The 17,622-nt window shown below is 40.7% G+C and overlaps 1 protein-coding gene across 4 annotated transcripts; it reads left to right on the top strand.

Moving 5' to 3' along the window:
• Positions 1-347: 347 nt before the first annotated feature.
• LOC114350896 (apyrase) lies at positions 348-17,108 on the top strand. 4 transcript variants are annotated; one of them, XM_028301853.1, is made up of 12 exons: positions 348-494; positions 1,443-1,665; positions 2,716-2,907; positions 3,874-4,004; positions 4,388-4,532; positions 5,069-5,195; positions 5,531-5,565; positions 9,846-9,968; positions 11,447-11,537; positions 11,888-12,046; positions 12,676-12,842; positions 14,272-15,006. In XM_028301853.1, the coding sequence occupies exons 1-12, from the start codon at positions 379-381 to the stop codon at positions 14,395-14,397; spliced, it is 1,635 nt and encodes a 544-aa protein (XP_028157654.1). In that variant the 5' UTR covers positions 348-378; the 3' UTR covers positions 14,398-15,006. The 4 variants fall into 4 exon arrangements, with proteins under 4 accessions (XP_028157654.1, XP_028157656.1, XP_028157655.1 ...); XM_028301855.1 differs by lacking the exon at positions 14,272-15,006 and adding an exon at positions 13,552-13,696 and having other exon boundaries at positions 12,676-12,739; XM_028301854.1 differs by lacking the exon at positions 14,272-15,006 and adding an exon at positions 12,944-13,207 and having other exon boundaries at positions 12,676-12,739.
• Positions 17,109-17,622: the final 514 nt, after the last annotated feature.

Here is a 17,622-nt window from a genome sequence, read left to right as displayed (position 1 = left end):
TTTATTTTATACAGGATAGTAATAATTAAGTTTTTTGTCGACTGGTGTATGAAAACTATTTTTCGGTATATTTACCGAAACATATTTTCATAGTAGGTATTCTAAGGTAAATACTAAACTAAGGTAAGGAAAATTCGGAGTTTTAGATACCACCAGTCGTCTGAAGTGTAATCGAAAAATACCCAAATAATACATTTCATAAAACATTGCTAATTTACCTTAGTACGGCACTGTGGTGATATAATATAGCAATAATGATTATTTTATTGATTTACGATTTCGATAACAATCATTTTATTTCATTTTTATTCAGGAAATAGGTGGTACTGTCCCCTATTTCACAAGATTTTGTTTGTTTAAGTAGTTGTAAAAAATAAGATGGGTTTAGTTGTCCTTTTGGGCATATTAGCATTAGGATTCGGGGCAGTGACATCGCAAAATACAGATGGATTATATGAGCTGAATATAGTTCATTTTAATGATTTTCATGCACAGTAAGTATAACCCTTTTCATTATTTTTATAGTGTGCCTTTTATGCCGAAATTTTACTTTTGAAGAAATGGAGGAAGCGTTGCAAAAAGACGGACGACTTTGTCTCCACATTACATAGTTTTAAAGTTTCTATTCAATGTGTATTATATTGTTGTAAGGGTATTTTTAAGTCCGAAGCAAATTAAAAGCATTGCAGAGGAAATGCACGGGCGCGTTTTTAAAAGTTTTGTTTATAATTTAGAGTTCTTAATTACTTGAGTTGAATTATCGCAGAAAGACGTGCGTTGCGCGCTTTAAACAATCAGAATAAAAACTAATCCTATGCTTTTCCTTGGGTAAAACTATCAACTCTACCCTAAATTACATCCAGAGAGATAGAGTTCCTTTTGAATCTATAATATTAGTATGTACTAGCGGCCGCCCGCGACTTCGTACGCGTAGATCCCGTTTTACCCCCTTCATCTATCTTACGCGGTTTAGATTTTTTCATACAAATTTTTTTTCCCGCTAACTCCCGTTCCCGTGGGAATTTTGGAATATCCTGTTGTAACTAAGCTTTAAGTTTACTAAGGTACCTGCATGCCAAATTTCAAGCGTCTAACTTAAGCGGTTTAGATTTTTCATACAAATGGATTTTCCCGATAATTCCCNCCGACACTAGCCCATGTTAACATGGTCATATAAATGGTATGGTGAAGTCTGAATTTTGATATCATCATTTTATTTTTTTTTATTTTCATACAAAATAAATTTTATAAAATCCGATTTGTATGAAAATTAAAATAATTAAAATGAAGATATCAATTTTCTGACTTCACCATACCATTTATATGACCATGTTAACATGGGTTAGTGTCGGCTCATATACCCATTTACCTAACACCCTGTATAATATTAGTATGTATTATTATAAACTAAATAAATACTATAAATGTGTCCAAAACAACAGTTTTGACGAAGTCAGCCCCGAAGGCACGGCGTGCAACCCATCAGAGGCGCCGTGCGTCGGGGGCTTCGCGCGACTGTACACCGCCGTCCAGCAGTCCTTAGAGGCGGAGCCCGAATCCATTGTACTCAACGGAGGAGACACCTTCCAAGGCACTATCTGGTACAACTTCCTGAGGTGGAACGTCAGCCAACACTTCATGAATTTGCTGCCTCATGACGCCCATGTGAGTTGTTAAAAACTTAAAAGTATTTTCAGTGGTCTTTGCTGAATGCTGTTAAACTTTGAATTTCAGACTACTTTACCGCCTTGTTAATTACATTCTTTTGAAATTTTGCTGTATTGCAAAGTGAAAAATATAATTTCAATCCACGTTGTGCGATTTGAATTATTTATCAAAATAAATTGCCTATCTCAGTGAGGTATAAACATACTGTTAGGAAGTACATTGTATACATTTTAGAGATGGGTTATACTAGGTAAATTTGATACTAGGTGCACCTATTCCTAGTATTTATTAATACTCGATCCAAATACCTGTTCCACCTAGTACGTAGTATTTTAGCATACTTGACGCGACTAGTGCGGACTAATCCACGTAATATGACTTTCAAATACAATTTTCTTTGAAAAGATACAACCGTAGTATGAATAATGCAATTTGAAATTGAATAATAATTCCTCCCTTCATACTTCAACAGGCTTAGGACTGTCAACTTAAAAGTTGGCGTATTTAAAAGATATCAATTTCATAAAAATATTTACATATTTTTTCTTATTTACATGAATATGGTTTGACTACGTTTGTGTGCGTTTGCTTCGTCGCGCTCAAATTTGTTTGGTCAGACAGAGACGGAGTGAATCTCTACGTTCGCACATAAGCTTAGCGAGAAATACTAGGTGCGCGTAATATACGACTACGGATTACGCAATAATAACCTCTATTACTTTGACGGTAGGGTCGGAAATCGTGTAATTTATAAAATACTAGGTGGATCAAGTATTTTAAAAATTGGAATAGGTGCCGCCTAGTACTGTAAAATACCTAGTGTGTGGATCTGTTCTAGTAAATACGTCTCATCTCTAATACATTTAGTATATCTTTGTGATGATAACACAACCGGAAAAACCGTACGTAGTAGGTACCTTCTGTAAAAGTACATACGTACCGTTTTATCGAGGGGAATTCCCAGACCCCTAGTAGATCCAGATACAATACTAATAAAATCAGTTTTTCAAGATATTTGATAACAACAACTATTCTTACTATTACTAGGTACTAGGAAACCATGAGTTCGATCACGGCATCGAAGGCTTGCTGCCTTACCTGGAGAGACTGAACGCTCCTATGCTGGGCGCTAACGTAAACTCTACCTTCGAACCTGAGATAGGGCAGTACATTAAGAACCACGTCATAATCACTCGCCAGGGAAGACGGATCGGCATCATTGGAGTGCTGTTGAGAGTTGTAAGTACTTATTTAAAGCGTCATCAGCTTCTATTATTCGAAGGCTTGCTGTCTTATCCGGAGCGCCTGAACGTTAACGTCAACTCGACTTTCGAGCCTGAGATAGGGCATTAGATCAAGAACCACGTCATAGTAACTCGCTAGGGAAGGAGGATCGGCATCATTGGAGTGCCGTTGAGAGTTGTAATTATATACCTTAGGTTTAAAGCATCATCAGCTTCTATTATCGAAGGCTTGTTGCCTTACCTGGAACGTCTGAACGCTCCCATGTTGGGCGCCAACGTCAACTCAACCTTCGAACCTGAGATAGGGCAGTACATCAAGAACCACGTCATAGTCACTCGCCAGGGAAGACGGATCGGCATCATTGGAGTGCTGTTGAGAGTTGTAGTACTTACCTTAGGTTTAAAGCGTCATCAGCTTCTATTATTCGAAGGCTTGTTGCCTTACCTGGAGCGTCTGAACGCTCCCATGTTGGGCGCCAACGTCAACTCAACCTTCGAGCCTGAGATAGGGCAGTACATCAAGAACCACGTCATAGTCACTCGCCAGGGAAGACGGATCGGCATCATTGTAGTGCTGTTGAGAGTTGTAGTACTTACCTTAAGTTTAAAGCGTCATCAGCTTCTATTATTCGAAGGCTTGTTGCCTTACCTGGAGCGGCTAAACGCTCCTATGCTGGGCGCTAATATCAACTCGACTTACCTTAGGTTTAAAGCGTCCATCAGCTACTATTTTATTCGTCGAAATTGAACAAACTTTACACACTTCCAAGAATGTGAACTACCTATTGCCCGTATTCACAAACGTTGCTTGCTTAAGTGAAGCAGCAAATCGAACGCACAGCGTTGAATAGAGCTTTGTGATTGTTTCGTGTGTCACCCTGTGCGTCCACGCGCACTGTGAGACCTCATAGTAATGTTTGTGAATACGGGCGTATGTGAAATTAATGATTATTTTGTATAGTTTTCAGCTCCAATCGGAGATCTGATCATCGAAGATGAGGTGACGGCCATCAACAGGGAAGCGGCCATTCTGACCGAGCAGGGCGTCGACATAATCATTGTTCTCTCGCACGTTGGCTTCGACTCCGACTTGTAAGTTTACCTTAAAAAATCTGTAGAGTAATGTAACAAATCGACAGATCAATCAATGTAGGTAGTGTAGTTGATAGAGCAGTTACGGCGTGCGCGCACGCGTGACTTTTGTCACCGTTTCAATATGTCTCTCTTTTTCTCTTTATAAAAGTCTAAAAGAAAAAGGTATACTGTCACGGTGACAAAAAGGTGCAAAGTCATCCGTGCGCGTATAGCTTACTCGGCAAACGAAATGTCGTGGCGTCACAAAATTCACGTCATAAATATATGTCGGTACTTACATATTTTATATAGGCAGATTGAACTAAACACTAGCATCATAAGCTAATTTGCAACAAAAATTTACTGTAATGTACTTGTTGACAAATCAAGGTTTTCCACAGGAACATGGCCCAAAGGGTGTCTGCAGACGTAGACATAATCGTGGGAGCTCACTCTCACACGTTCCTGTACACCGGCGAGCCTCCGAGCACCCACACGCCTTTCAGCGACTACCCTACGGTCGTTACACGCACTGACGGGCATAGGGTAACGCAACCTTCAAATGTTCTTGTATTCATAGTTGGCAACACAGGATTGTATTCCATATATACAGGATCCCTCGGAATTAAAGGCAAAATGCATGTGCGAACAGGGGCCTGGTCCCCCTGAAAAAGAACCCTAGATACGCCAATGAAAAAAATTTAGGTTAGGAATTTATGGGCGGGCCATTTCTAGGAGGGAATGTCACCAGATTTCGATTTTCCTTTTTTGTAATTCTTTGCACAAGGAACTTTTAGACTTTTTTAATAGGAGGATGTCCCCAACAGCCAAAGCTGAAGTAATGGATTCAATTATAATTGATAGCACATGATCTATGACGACATTTATTTATTTAGAACTTACATGCACATAACACTGTACATAAAGCAGACTTAATTGCCAGTTGGCATAAAATTGGATAGAATATAAATTGTTTTCGCTAAAATGCCACCTGCCGCCTTTGCCATGCTAAAGTTCGCAGTAGCTTTGTTGAAGTGTTTTCTTCGCCTCAAGTTGTGTCATCTATTTTATTTTTTATACAGATTCCCGTGGTGCAAGCGTCTTGTTACACGCGGTACTTGGGCAACATCAAGCTATTCATCGACGACAACGGCATCGTGCAGGGCTGGGAAGGCCAGCCTATTTTCCTGGGCACGTCCATCATTCAAGGTAAAGCCCTACTAATTAATAAATGCGAAAGTAACTCTGTCAGTGACGCTATCACGCCTAAATGTTTTTCATTAAACTACCTTAAAATTCTCTGATATTTTACAAGGCGTCATCAAATCCCAAAATACAGGGTGTTCCAAAAACCTTGCAACCATCGTTAGGCCTTCGCATTTTTAAAGTTTTTTTTTGTATTTTTAGAAAATGTCTGTACAACCTGTATGTAGTAGGTAAACAAAGCATCATAGACAACATCAACCGCCAGAGCAACCAAAGTAATCGACAATAAGATTTTTTATAACATTAAGGAAATTTCTACACATTAAAACGATTTCTAGATCCACAAATGGTGCTAGAACTACAGCCGTGGAAGGAGAGTGTAGACGCGGTGGGCAAGGAAGTGCTGGGCGTGTCTCTGGTGACGCTCAACCGCTCGTGGTGCCGCGGCCGCGAGTGCAACATGGGCAGCTGGGCCTGCGACGGCTTCCTGGAGGAGGTAAGGTCATCTACCTGTCAGAAGAGGTCTTTTAGCATTATCTAAGGCCTACACGACAGCTTGAAGCAGCTGTATCGACAGCTTCAAGCTACTACTGCATAGCAAACGAAGAGTACAGTGTTCTACTTACATTCACGAAACCGCTCGAGGAGTTGTGGCTGCTTGACATGGGCAGCTGGGCCTGCGACGGCTTCCTGGAGGAGGTAAGGTCATGTACCCACCAGAAGAGGTGTTATAGCACCATCTAAGTTAGCAAATGGTGCTAGAACTACGTGACGTATAAGAAAGACGTGGAAGGAAGTCTTGGACGTGTCTCTAAGATGTAATAGGATCATCTACCTACCAGAAGAGGTATTATTTTAACATCATCTAAGGGCTGCCAATCCTGCCGTATACGAACAGCTTGAAGCAGCTGTATAGACAGCTTCAAGCTGTGACTACATATACTAGAAAACTACGAGTACAGTGTTCTACTTACATTCACGGAACCGCTCGAGCAGTTGTGACTACTTAGGGCGGTTCGCAGCACGGAAATTTCATCTTGCGATCGCCAGGCATATACTGACTGCGATAGATGTCGACTGCTCTCGCGCAGTACCTCAAATCTCCACCCGTACTCTTCATTTCACGTCGCGCGCGCTTGTGACTTGTAGAGCAGTTAATAACAACTGCCCCAGCAGCTATCAATGGCAACTTCAAGCTATCAACTATGACAGTTACCTCCGCCCGCGCTCTTCATTCCACGTCGCGCGCGCTTGTGACTTGTTGAGCAGTTAATACCAACTGCTCCAGCAGTTATCAAAGGCAACTTCAAGCTATTAACTATGACTGCAAGAGCAGGCCGTGTATGGCAGGTCTAAGTAACAGTCAAGTAAATGGTGCTAGAACTACAGCCGTGGAAGTAGAGCGTAGACGCGGTGGGCAAGGAAGTGCTGGGCGTGTCTCTGGTGACGCTCAACCGCTCGTGGTGCCGCGGCCGCGAGTGCAACATGGGCAGCTGGGCCTGCGACGGCTTCCTGGAGGAGGTAAGGTCATCTACCTGTCAGAAGAGGTCTTTTAGCATTATCTAAGACCCACACGACAGCTTGAAGCAGCTGTATCGACAGCTTCAAGCTACTACTGCATAGCAAACGAAGAGTACAGTGTTATACTTACATTCACGGAACCGCTCGAGGAGTTGTGACTGCTTGACATGGGCAGCTGGTAAGCAGGAGGAGGTAAGATCATCTACCCACCAGAAGACGTGTTATAGCACCATCTAAGTTAGCAAATGGTGCTAGAACTAAAAAGAAAGCCGTGGAAGGAAAGCGTGGTGTGAAAGGAAGTCTTGGACGTATCTCTAAGATGTAATTGGATCTACCTACCAGAAGAGGTAATCTACATCGCATCTCATCTACGTTATAAGGTAGCAATTCGTAAAACTATTTTTAAGCAATTTACCGCGAAATACTAATGAATGGAGGGTGTGTAACGTTTCTTTGTTTGATAAGCGTTTAAGTAAATAATTAGTTTATCAGCCGTTTTATCTATATTGTGTGATAAGTTAGTCTTATTAAATTAGCAGGAATTTGTTTTTGATATTGTTATCTACATTTAAAATTTTAGCAATCTAATTTGGAATTTGAACTATTCCATAAAATAGAATAACGCCTGTATAGAGCTCTGTGATTGGTTCATGTGTGACTCTGTGCGTCCACGCGCACTGTGAGACATAGTAATGTTTGTGAATACGGGCGTTACTTCTTGTACTATTGTTGTATGTATATTGAGAATATGTTTCTAGCTGATGTCCATGGCCACAGGCGACGAGTGGAACTACGCACACGTGTGCCTGATCAACTCCGGCGGCCTGAGAGTGCAGATCGCGCCGGGAAGTTAGTTTTTGACAAATATACCTACCATTTATGTAGATAGTACTTCTATAACCGGTGTTTTTTGTCATTTTTTAAACTTAATGTAAGATGGTGCAACCCAGGGTTGGTCTAAGTGGTAACTGGTGATCTTGAACTACTGGAAATCTACTTACATCTACTAGCAGTTTATATCTATTCACATCGTTTTGTAATAAAAGCCAAAAACAGCAAACAAAATGACTAAAATTCATTAAGGGAGCAATAGTTGTTTTCTTGTTCCTGGATGAAATGTTACCTATAGCCTGACCAGGAACATAAAAAACCCTCGCCATGTTGCGGAAAACTAATGGTACTAATTTCTTTTAATGGCAACAGTAACTGAAAACTTCATTGACATGTCACCTTGCATGTCAGTCTATTGTTGTCAAAGTGTAAACAAACTTTATTTTAAATGTGCGCTATTGATTTTGTGAATGAAATTGCTAAAATCTTTTTATAGTCGTGAAAGAAAAGTGGTTCTCAATGTGTTAAAGTATTTGTCGAAGAGAAATACCAAGGGTTCGGACAATATTTTCATTGAATAATGTTTCCAACAAAGGTTGTCAAATTGACTGACATGTTTATCGTATACACACACACATAGTACAGTCCACAAGAAAATTAGCTGTGGTTTGTTTCAACTACCTATTTTAAAGTTTTTTGTCACTTTCTAAGTGTTGAATTTTATGGAATTGGGAAAGAAGTACCGAGTTTGAAGCGTTCATGAGCAGACATTTCAGTTGAATATTCAAGTTCTGAATTTGATTATTGATGAATAATAAAATAAATCTTACTAGCTCGATTGATGGTTACATTTAATTTATTTAAACCAGGTTACCTATAATAATACTTTTTCGTTAATTTATGAAAATATCAAATTAGCCCGTAATCCTGAATCGTGATACATAAAGTAAGCCTATTAATTTAACACAGGTACGACTGTACTCAAGTGTTGCACTATCAAATGCAATTGACGCGCCTCTATGCCAGGGTTTTTATGTTCCTGGTCAGGCTATAACCTTTTTTTTTTAAGAATAAGTACGAGGGGCTAACGGCCCCTCGTACTAAGCTAAAGGCAAATATGCTTGTAGCACGAGTGAGTGCACCACAAGAGTCCGGCGGGGACCGAACCCACGTTCCCCGGATCACAAGTCCGACCCGTTCACCGTTCGGCTATCGTGGTATTCGTGGTTAACCGTTAGCATCTCGTGTCACAGATGTAACAACAGAAGCCCTTCTGATGGCGATGCCGTTCGAGAACTACGTTCAAGTTTACGACCTGAAGGGCGAGTACCTGCTGGAAGCCCTGTAGTTCTCCGTCGCAGTGTCCGTGTCCAGCGGTAGCCTCGATACTGGACGGATGCTGCAGATTGGAGGTAAACAGGAAAAGCATCAATTTTGTCCCATTGAAGATCCCTCTCAATGGGATGGAATGGGAAAAAGTGAAATAAACTGGTTACAAAGACATGGATTTACAGTCGCGTTATGAAGAAAAAAATATTTTCAACTTTGCCAAATAATCGTGACGGAATAGCATACTGTCAAACAACTGTGAGAATTGGCGATAGCAGTAGGTATGCTGCGGCTAATAGGCAGTTGCTGACGTCACGATACAACACACACTATGAGAACGCTTTTTGGTTCAAGATAGAGAGATAGATGGATAACAAAGCACAATTCGGTTTATTCGACTGATCACCTGGGTAATCGAAGTGGAATACGGCCGAATACTGAAACGCCATTTAAATATTTGACGGCTTCTCAAATAGTTAAGCAGCTCCTAAACTTACATTTCGCATACTCAAAACAATATCTGAGCAGTTCTCAATTTTTAAGCACCTCTCAAATTAAGTTGCACTTAAACGAATTTTCGCATACTGAAACGCCATTCAACGCTAAGCATTACTCAAACAACTGTCAAATCGTCTTAAGCAGCTGTTAAATTTGAGAGTGCTTGCGCGGTATCTTAAATCCTATTCTTATACCTAAATCGACCTAAATAGTGGTAAATAATGTGTGTCATCGTTATCATTTCTTTCGAGCCTCGAGGAAATACCTAGATCTAATCGCAGGAACGCAATAAGGCTGAACGCTATTGAAAAATATTATAATAATGACATGCAATTCCGAGCGAGGTTCCGCGTCTCTAAAGAAACGGTGTTGTTTCTGGATTCATAATTTGGAAGCTCTTTGAAACCCCTCACCAAATGCCATACAACCAGTGGACCAAATACTTATTATAAGCTAGAACTACAGCCGTGGAAGGAGAGCGTAGACGCGGTGGGCAAGGAAGTGCTGGGCGTGTCTCTGGTGACGCTCAACCGCTCGTGGTGCCGCGGCCGCGAGTGCAACATGGGCAGCTGGGCCTGCGACGGCTTCCTGGAGGAGGTAAGGTCATCTACCCACTTGAAGAGGTCTTTAGCATCATCAAAGGCCCACACGACAGCTTGAAGCAGCTGTATCGACAGCTTCAAGCTACCACTGCATAGCAAACGAAGAGTACAGTGTTCTACTTACATTCACGGAACCGCTCGAAGAGTTGTGACTGCTTGACATGGGCAGCTGGGCCTGCGACGGCTTCCTGGAGGAGGTAAGGTCATGTACCCACCAGAAGAGGTGTTATAGCACCATCTAAGTGCAAATGGTGCTAGAACTACGTGATGTATAAAAAAGACGTGGAAAGAAGTCTAGGATGTGTCTAAGATGTAATAAGATCATCTACCTACCAAAAGAGGTATTATTTTAGCATCATCTAAGGGCTGCCAATCCTGCCATATACGAACAGTTTGAAGCAGCTGTATAGACAGCTTCAAGCTGCTACTGCATAGCAAACTACGAGTACAGTTGTGACTGCTTAGGGCTGTTGGCAGCACGGAATTTTCATCGTGCGATCGCCAGGCATATACCGACTGCTATAGATGTCGACTGCTCTTCATTCCACGTCGCACGCGCTTGTGACTTGTTGAGCAGTTAATACCAACTGCTCCAGCAGTTATCAATGGCAACTTCAAGCTATTAACTAAGACTGCAAGAGCAGGCCGTGTATGGCAGGTCTAAGTAACAGTCAAGTAAATGGCGCTAGAACTACAGCCGTGGAAGGAGAGCGTAGACGCGGTGGGCAAGGAAGTGCTGGGCGTGTCTCTGGTGACGCTCAACCGCTCGTGGTGCCGCGGCCGCGAGTGCAACATGGGCAGCTGGGCCTGCGACGGCTTCCTGGAGGAGGTACGGTCATCTACCTGTCAGAAGAAGTTTTTTAGCATCATCAAAGGCCCACACGACAGCTTGAAGTAGCTGTATCGACAGCTTCAAGCTACTACTGTATAGCAAACGAAAAATACAGTGTTCTACTTACATTCACGGAACCGCTCGAGGAGTTGTGACTGCTTGACATGGGCAGCTGGGCCTGCGACGGCTTCCTGGAGGAGGTAAGGTCATCTACCCACCAGAAGATGTGTGATAGCAAATGGTGCTAGAACTACGTGACATGTAAAAGAAAGACGTGGAAGGAAAGCGTGGTGTGAAAGGAAGTCTTGGACGTGTATCTAAGATGTAATTGGATCTACCTACCAGAAGAGGTAATCTACATCGCATCTCATCTACGTTATAAGGTAACAATTCGTAAAACTATTTTTTAAGCAATTTACCGCGAAATACTAATGAATGGAGGGTGTGTAACGTTTCTTTGTTTGATAAGCGTTTAAGTAAATAATTAGTTTATCAGCCGTTTTATCTATATTGTGTGATAAGTTAGTCTTATTAAATTAGCAGGAATTTGTTTTTGATATTGTTATCTACATCTGAAATTTCAGCAATCTAATTCATTACCTACGTCCTACTACCGATATTTAAAATATGTCTGTTTTTAGTTGATGTCCATGGCCACCGGCGACGAGTGGAACTACGCCCACGTGTGCCTGATCAACTCCGGTGGCCTGAGAGTGCAGATCGCGCCGGGAAGTTAGTTTTTGATGAATATACCCTTTATCTAGTAGTTGATTTATTCCCTAAATATTTTGAACTTTGTTAAGTTGTGATAAACTAAACGATGGCTTACTATAACAATATTTGTTTGTGATATTTGTGAGTCTAATTGGGAGTGGTAGCTGGTGATCTTGAACATGGGAAATGGTATTAGCCAAAAGGTCTATAATTTTTTCTACTATCCTGGGTTAAGGATAAGAATCTACTTACATATTTTTGTATAAAAGCCAAAACAGCAAAGAAACTGACTAAAATTCATTAAGGGAGCAATTAGTTGTTTTCTTGTTCTTGATTGAAATATCTAACCGCTAACATCTATGTCGCAGATGTAACAACAGAAGCCCTTCTGATGGCGATGCCGTTCGAGAACTACGTGCAGGTTTACGACCTGAAGGGCGAGTACCTGCTGGAAGCCCTGGAGTTCTCCGTCGCAGTGTCCGTGTCCAGCGGTAGCCTTGATACTGGGAGAATGCTGCAGATTGGAGGTAAAACAGAAAAAATACTACGTTTCTTCATTGAAGACCCCTCTTAATGGGGAAATTGTAATAACCCTCCTAAAATCTGGATTTACAGTCGCACACGTTGCGTTATTATGAATAATTTTTTTTTCAACTTTGCCAAAAAATCGCGACGGAATAGCATACTGCCAAACAACTGTCAGAAAGCGATAGCAGTATGCGGCTGATAGGCAGTTGCTGACGTCACGATCCAACACACTATAGGAACGCGTTGATCGTTAACGGAGCACAATTCGTTCTATTCCACTTTAATCACATCGCGGTATCGATATAGATCGTTTCATCCACGAAGACGCGCCCCACCAATTTTTGGTCGAGGGTAGCGGAGGTGCGGGGAGTTTGATCCGAGCAATCCGAGCGTCATTATTGTAGTGTGCGTGTGCACTCATGGATAATTTAGCGTGCACCGATAACACCCAAACATTAGCGGAAGAATGGTGGGGCGCGTCTTCGTGACCTATGACCATTATTTAGGAAAATAATGACTAACATTTATTCCAAAGGGATGCGCGTAATGTACAACATATCGCAGCCGATCGGCTCGAAAGATCTATGACCATTATTTAGGAAAATAATGACTAACATTTTTTCCAAAGGGATGCGCGTAGTATACAACATATCGCAGCCGATCGGCTCGCGAGTGGCGTCGGCTAGGATCAGGTGCATCGACTGCGACGTGCCCGAGTATCTACTACTCGACGTCAACGCCACCTACCGCGTCGTATCACAGGACTATATCGGCGAGGGAGGCAGCGGGTTCACGGTAATTAGCACTTTACTGACACTTGATAAGGATGCGTTTTGATGAGCGAGTTAAAATAATTTCCATGGAAGCTGGGGTAGGGCTACCCTACCTAAGATCAGGTGCATCGACTGCGACGTGCCCGAGTATCCACCACTCGACGTTAACGCCACCTACCGCGTCGTATCACATGACTATATCGGCGAGGGAGGCAGCGGGTTCACGGTAATTAGCACTTTACTGACACTTGATAAGGATGCGTTTTGATGAGCGAGTTAAAATAATTTCTATGGAAGCTAGGGTAGGGCTACCCTACCTATAAGATTAGATACATCGACTGCGACGTGCCCGAGTATCTACCACTCGACGTCAACGCCACCTACCGCGTCGTACTATATCGGCGAGGGAGGCAGTGGGTTCACGGTAAATAAGACTTTAGGGATACTTGAATAAGGATGTGTTTTGATGAGCGAGTTAATATAATTTCCATGGAAGCTGGGGTAGGGCTACCCTACCTATAAGATCCGGTGCATCGACTGCGACGTGCCCGAGTATCTGCCGCTCGACGTCAACGCCACCTACCGCGTCGTATCACAGGACTATATCGGCGAGGGAGGCAGTGGGTTCACGGTAATTAGCACTTTACTGACACTTGAAAAGGGTGTGTTTGATGAGCGAGTTAAAATAATTTCCATGGAAGCTGGGGTAGGGCTACCCTACCTAAAATCAGGTGCATCGACTGCGACGTGCCCGAGTATCTACCGCTCGACGTCAACGCCACCTACCGCGTCGTATCACAGGACTATATCGGCGAAGGAGGCAGCGGGTTCACGGTAAATAAGACTTTACTGTTACTTTAATAAGGATCTGTTTTGATGAGCGCGTTAAAATAATTTCCATGGAAGCTGGGATAGGGCTACCCTACCTAAGATCAGGTGCATCGACTGCGACGTGCCCGAGTATCTACCACTCGACGTCAACGCCACCTACCGCGTCGTATCACAGGACTATATCGGCGAGGGAGGCAGCGGGTTCACGGCAATCATGTAAAATGTATTCTTTTGGAAGTTGATGTGGCGCCACCTTGCGGTAGAAAAAAAATCGGATTAAAAAAAACAACAACTAGAGTCTGACCTCACTAATAATAGAACTCAGAAATAATAAAATTATACATGCGTTGTTGAACATAAGTATAAAGCGTTCCACGAATAATTTTATTGCATTTGCAAATGAAGCGACTCTCGAATAAATAACTTGTTCTAGTACCCATAGTACAAGCTTTACTTAGTTTGGGGCTGGCGGCGCAGTGCAAAATGTCCATGGATATTTATATTTATTTATTTATATTATGTAAGACGCGTGTAAGTTTTTTCGGGTTTAGTTTTCTGTCACTTGCCATGATCCTACACAAATTCTCCATCACGTGCTCAGTTATTTCGTAACATTTCAGATGTTGGCCGAGCACAGGGAGAATCTAATCCGCATGCAAGTAGACTACGTGTTAATGCAGGACCACATGCGGCGACAGGGCACCGTCGTGCAGGACCTCGACGGACGCATACAGGTCGTCACGTGAACGACAATATTCCACGATTAAACTATGATCTTAAGCAATATAATACTATCAATACGATCACTTATCTTTTAATTATCTTCCCTTCCCCTGTAAACGACTACTGTGAGGGCCTTCAACACTTGATGAAAAAAGTTTATAATGCAGTTCTTATCTCTGCTGGTCTTGTAACTAAAACATAAAATAAGAACGCAGATTATTTTTATTTTTACGCCGTTTATTTCGTTCACAATTCTGCAATGGTCGCGCATGCATTATTCTAGCATTTTATAACAAAGGCGCATAGCAATTTCATTTTATTCTAATTTTTTTTTCTCGTTATTAAAATTCATTTTGAATCGAGCGACGACGAGTCCTGTGAATATCCGTAACTATGCACCTTTGAGATTATATTTACAACTTATTTATAACTTTAAACCCAATATTGAGTTCAGAAATCAGAATAGGTCGAGTTTGTTAATGTCATAATAATATTGTAAGTAAATTTTCTGTTTATCATTTTATAGTCCTTACTATTGCTAACGTCAAGATGTTATACTATCAACAACCTATTCCAATATACGATCACGATAAAAGATTGAACAATTAAAATCAAAATACTATTTACATAAAGGACCTAAAAAGTTTGAAATATCACGACGAGTTTTTATAACACACAAAAAATCAATTAAAATAAATTCTAATGCAGAACAAAACTCTTTATAACATAAAGTGATTTTACATTTTTTCAATATTTTTGCAGTTTTTTTTTCTAACGTTGAAACCAGAGGTGGAATTGTGTAAAGTAATCGTTATCATTTGACAGTTCATAACGTACGATTATTCTGTCAAACGCTTTGTTTAACTGACTTTATCGTACGTTATGAACTTTCAAATGATTACGATTGCTTTACACAATTCCACCTCTGTTGAAACAATGAAATTAAATTATAAACTAGGAACGGTTTTGCGTTAAATTATCAATAGATATGATATCAAATAACGAAATACGCAGTCAACAAATTAATCTGGTCGCTACAGCTAGCTGGAAGAACATGTTAAAATACACAAGTCGGTTATTGTCTATAATTCGTCTCTATCAACTGGCTCCAATGAAAGTATGGTTCCTTCAGGTAATAATAGTATAATATCTAGAATCTAGCTAGACAATACTATGAAAATTCCTGTATCCATGGCAGAAGCTGTTATTGGTCAATTTATTAAATATTCTACATAATATTATACTAACCCCTATTTAAATATTTTTCACAGCTATATTTTAACCAGAAATAGTTCACCTGTAAATGATCCAATTACATATTTGGGGTAATACATCATAATTTTGTGAATACATTAGTATATTACATATTGGATATGCTTAAAAAATAAGCAACTTATAAAATGTATTGCACTCATACTACGCAAATTTCTCACTCACAATTTTATTTATAATTTATTTATTGAAATTTTAAAATATAAAAGAAACATTTCGAAATTTTCAACGGTCTTCATTTATTAGAATTCACATGATCTCAAGTAAGCGTCATTTAAATATTAATCCATGTAGTTTTTGGGTTGAATTATCGTGAGACTGGTCGAGTTTTGATAGTACAGACGACGGCACATCAGCTTTTAATACTTATGTAGTGGTAATAGGTTCGAATTTTCAACTGAAAGTAGTGTGATGAGCCGTTGACTGTACCATCTAACATTGACCTAGCTCCACTTTTGGGATATCGTAGATGGGGAGGTCTTTCTTGAAAGCCTCCATGTCCATGATGAAGTTAGCGTTATTCTCGGGTGTGTCCCCGATAGGCTGGCTCGCGTCGAGGTATCTTNACTGTCAATTCGAATAACGGAATTTACTAACCAAAGATTAGAGAAACTATGTACCTGCTTAGTCTCTTATTTAGGGAAATAATAACGTTAATGTTTTGTTAAAGGGATGCGTGTAGTATACAACATATCGCAGCCGATCGGCTCGCGAGTTGCGTCGGCTAGGATCCGGTGCATCGACTGCGACGTGCCCGAGTATTTACCACTCGACGTCAACGCCACCTACCGCGTCGTATCACAGGACTATATCGGCGAGGGAGGCAGTGGGTTCACGGTAAATAATACTTTAGGGATACTTAAATAAGGATGTGTTTTGATGAGCGAGTTAATATAATTTCCATGGAAGTTGGGATGGCACCTCTTAGCGGTACGTAAATGAATGTTGTTGATTTATTCGTACTTTCGCGCTCATCAAAAATAATTGCATGCACCACGTAATCCACGCCAGTGTTAAAAAAAATTGCCATAAGACTTACTAGAGTTACTGCGTTGGAAACTTGTTTAACTGTAGGTCCAAATAAAAACACTCCCTTTCTCTGGATTAATTTTGTGGTCTAGCCTTATTACAAAAAGTGTTGAACATTAATATAAAGCGACCCACGAACAAATATTGCATTTGCAACTAATAAGTAACCGCGTGTAAATTTTTTCGAGTTTTCTGTTAGTTTCCATTGACTTCATAGACAAATTCTCCAACACATGCTCAATTCAATTCGTAACATTTCAGATGTTGGCCGAGCACAGAGAGAATCTAATCCGCATGCAAGTAGACTACGTGTTAATGCAGGACCACATGCGGCGACAGGGCACCGTCGTACAGGACCTCGACGGACGCATACAGGTCGTCACGTGAACAAAACAATATTCGAACAAACTATGATCTTAAGCAATATAATACTATCAATAAAATCACTTATCTTTTGATTATCTTCCCTTCCCCTGTAAACGACTACTGTGAGGGCCTTCAACACTTGATGAAAAAAGTTTATAATGCACTTCTTATCTCTGCTGGTCTTGTAACTAAAACATAAAATAAGAACGCAGATTATTTATATTTTTACGCCGTTTATTTCGTTCACAATTCGGCAATGGTCGCGCATGCATTATTCTAGCATTTTATAACAAAGGCGCATAGCAATTTTATTTTATACTATTTTTTTTCTCGTTATTAAAATCCATTTTGAATCGAACGACGACGAGTCCTGTGAATATCCGTAGCTATGCACCTTTGAGATTATATTTACAACTTATTTATAACTTTAAACCCAATATTGAGTTCAGAAATCATAGGTCGAGTTTGTTAATACGTCATAACAATATTTTAAGTAAATTTTCTGTTTATATCATTTTATAGTCCTTTTATTGCTAACGTCAAGATGTTATACTATCAACAACCTATTACAATATACGATT

The sequence above is a fragment of the Ostrinia furnacalis genome, unplaced genomic scaffold, assembly GCF_004193835.3.
Source record: "Ostrinia furnacalis isolate ACB-3 unplaced genomic scaffold, ASM419383v2 OfSCF1006, whole genome shotgun sequence".
Lineage (NCBI taxonomy): Eukaryota > Metazoa > Arthropoda > Insecta > Lepidoptera > Crambidae > Ostrinia > Ostrinia furnacalis.
This window is presented reverse-complemented; position numbering and strand designations above follow the sequence as displayed.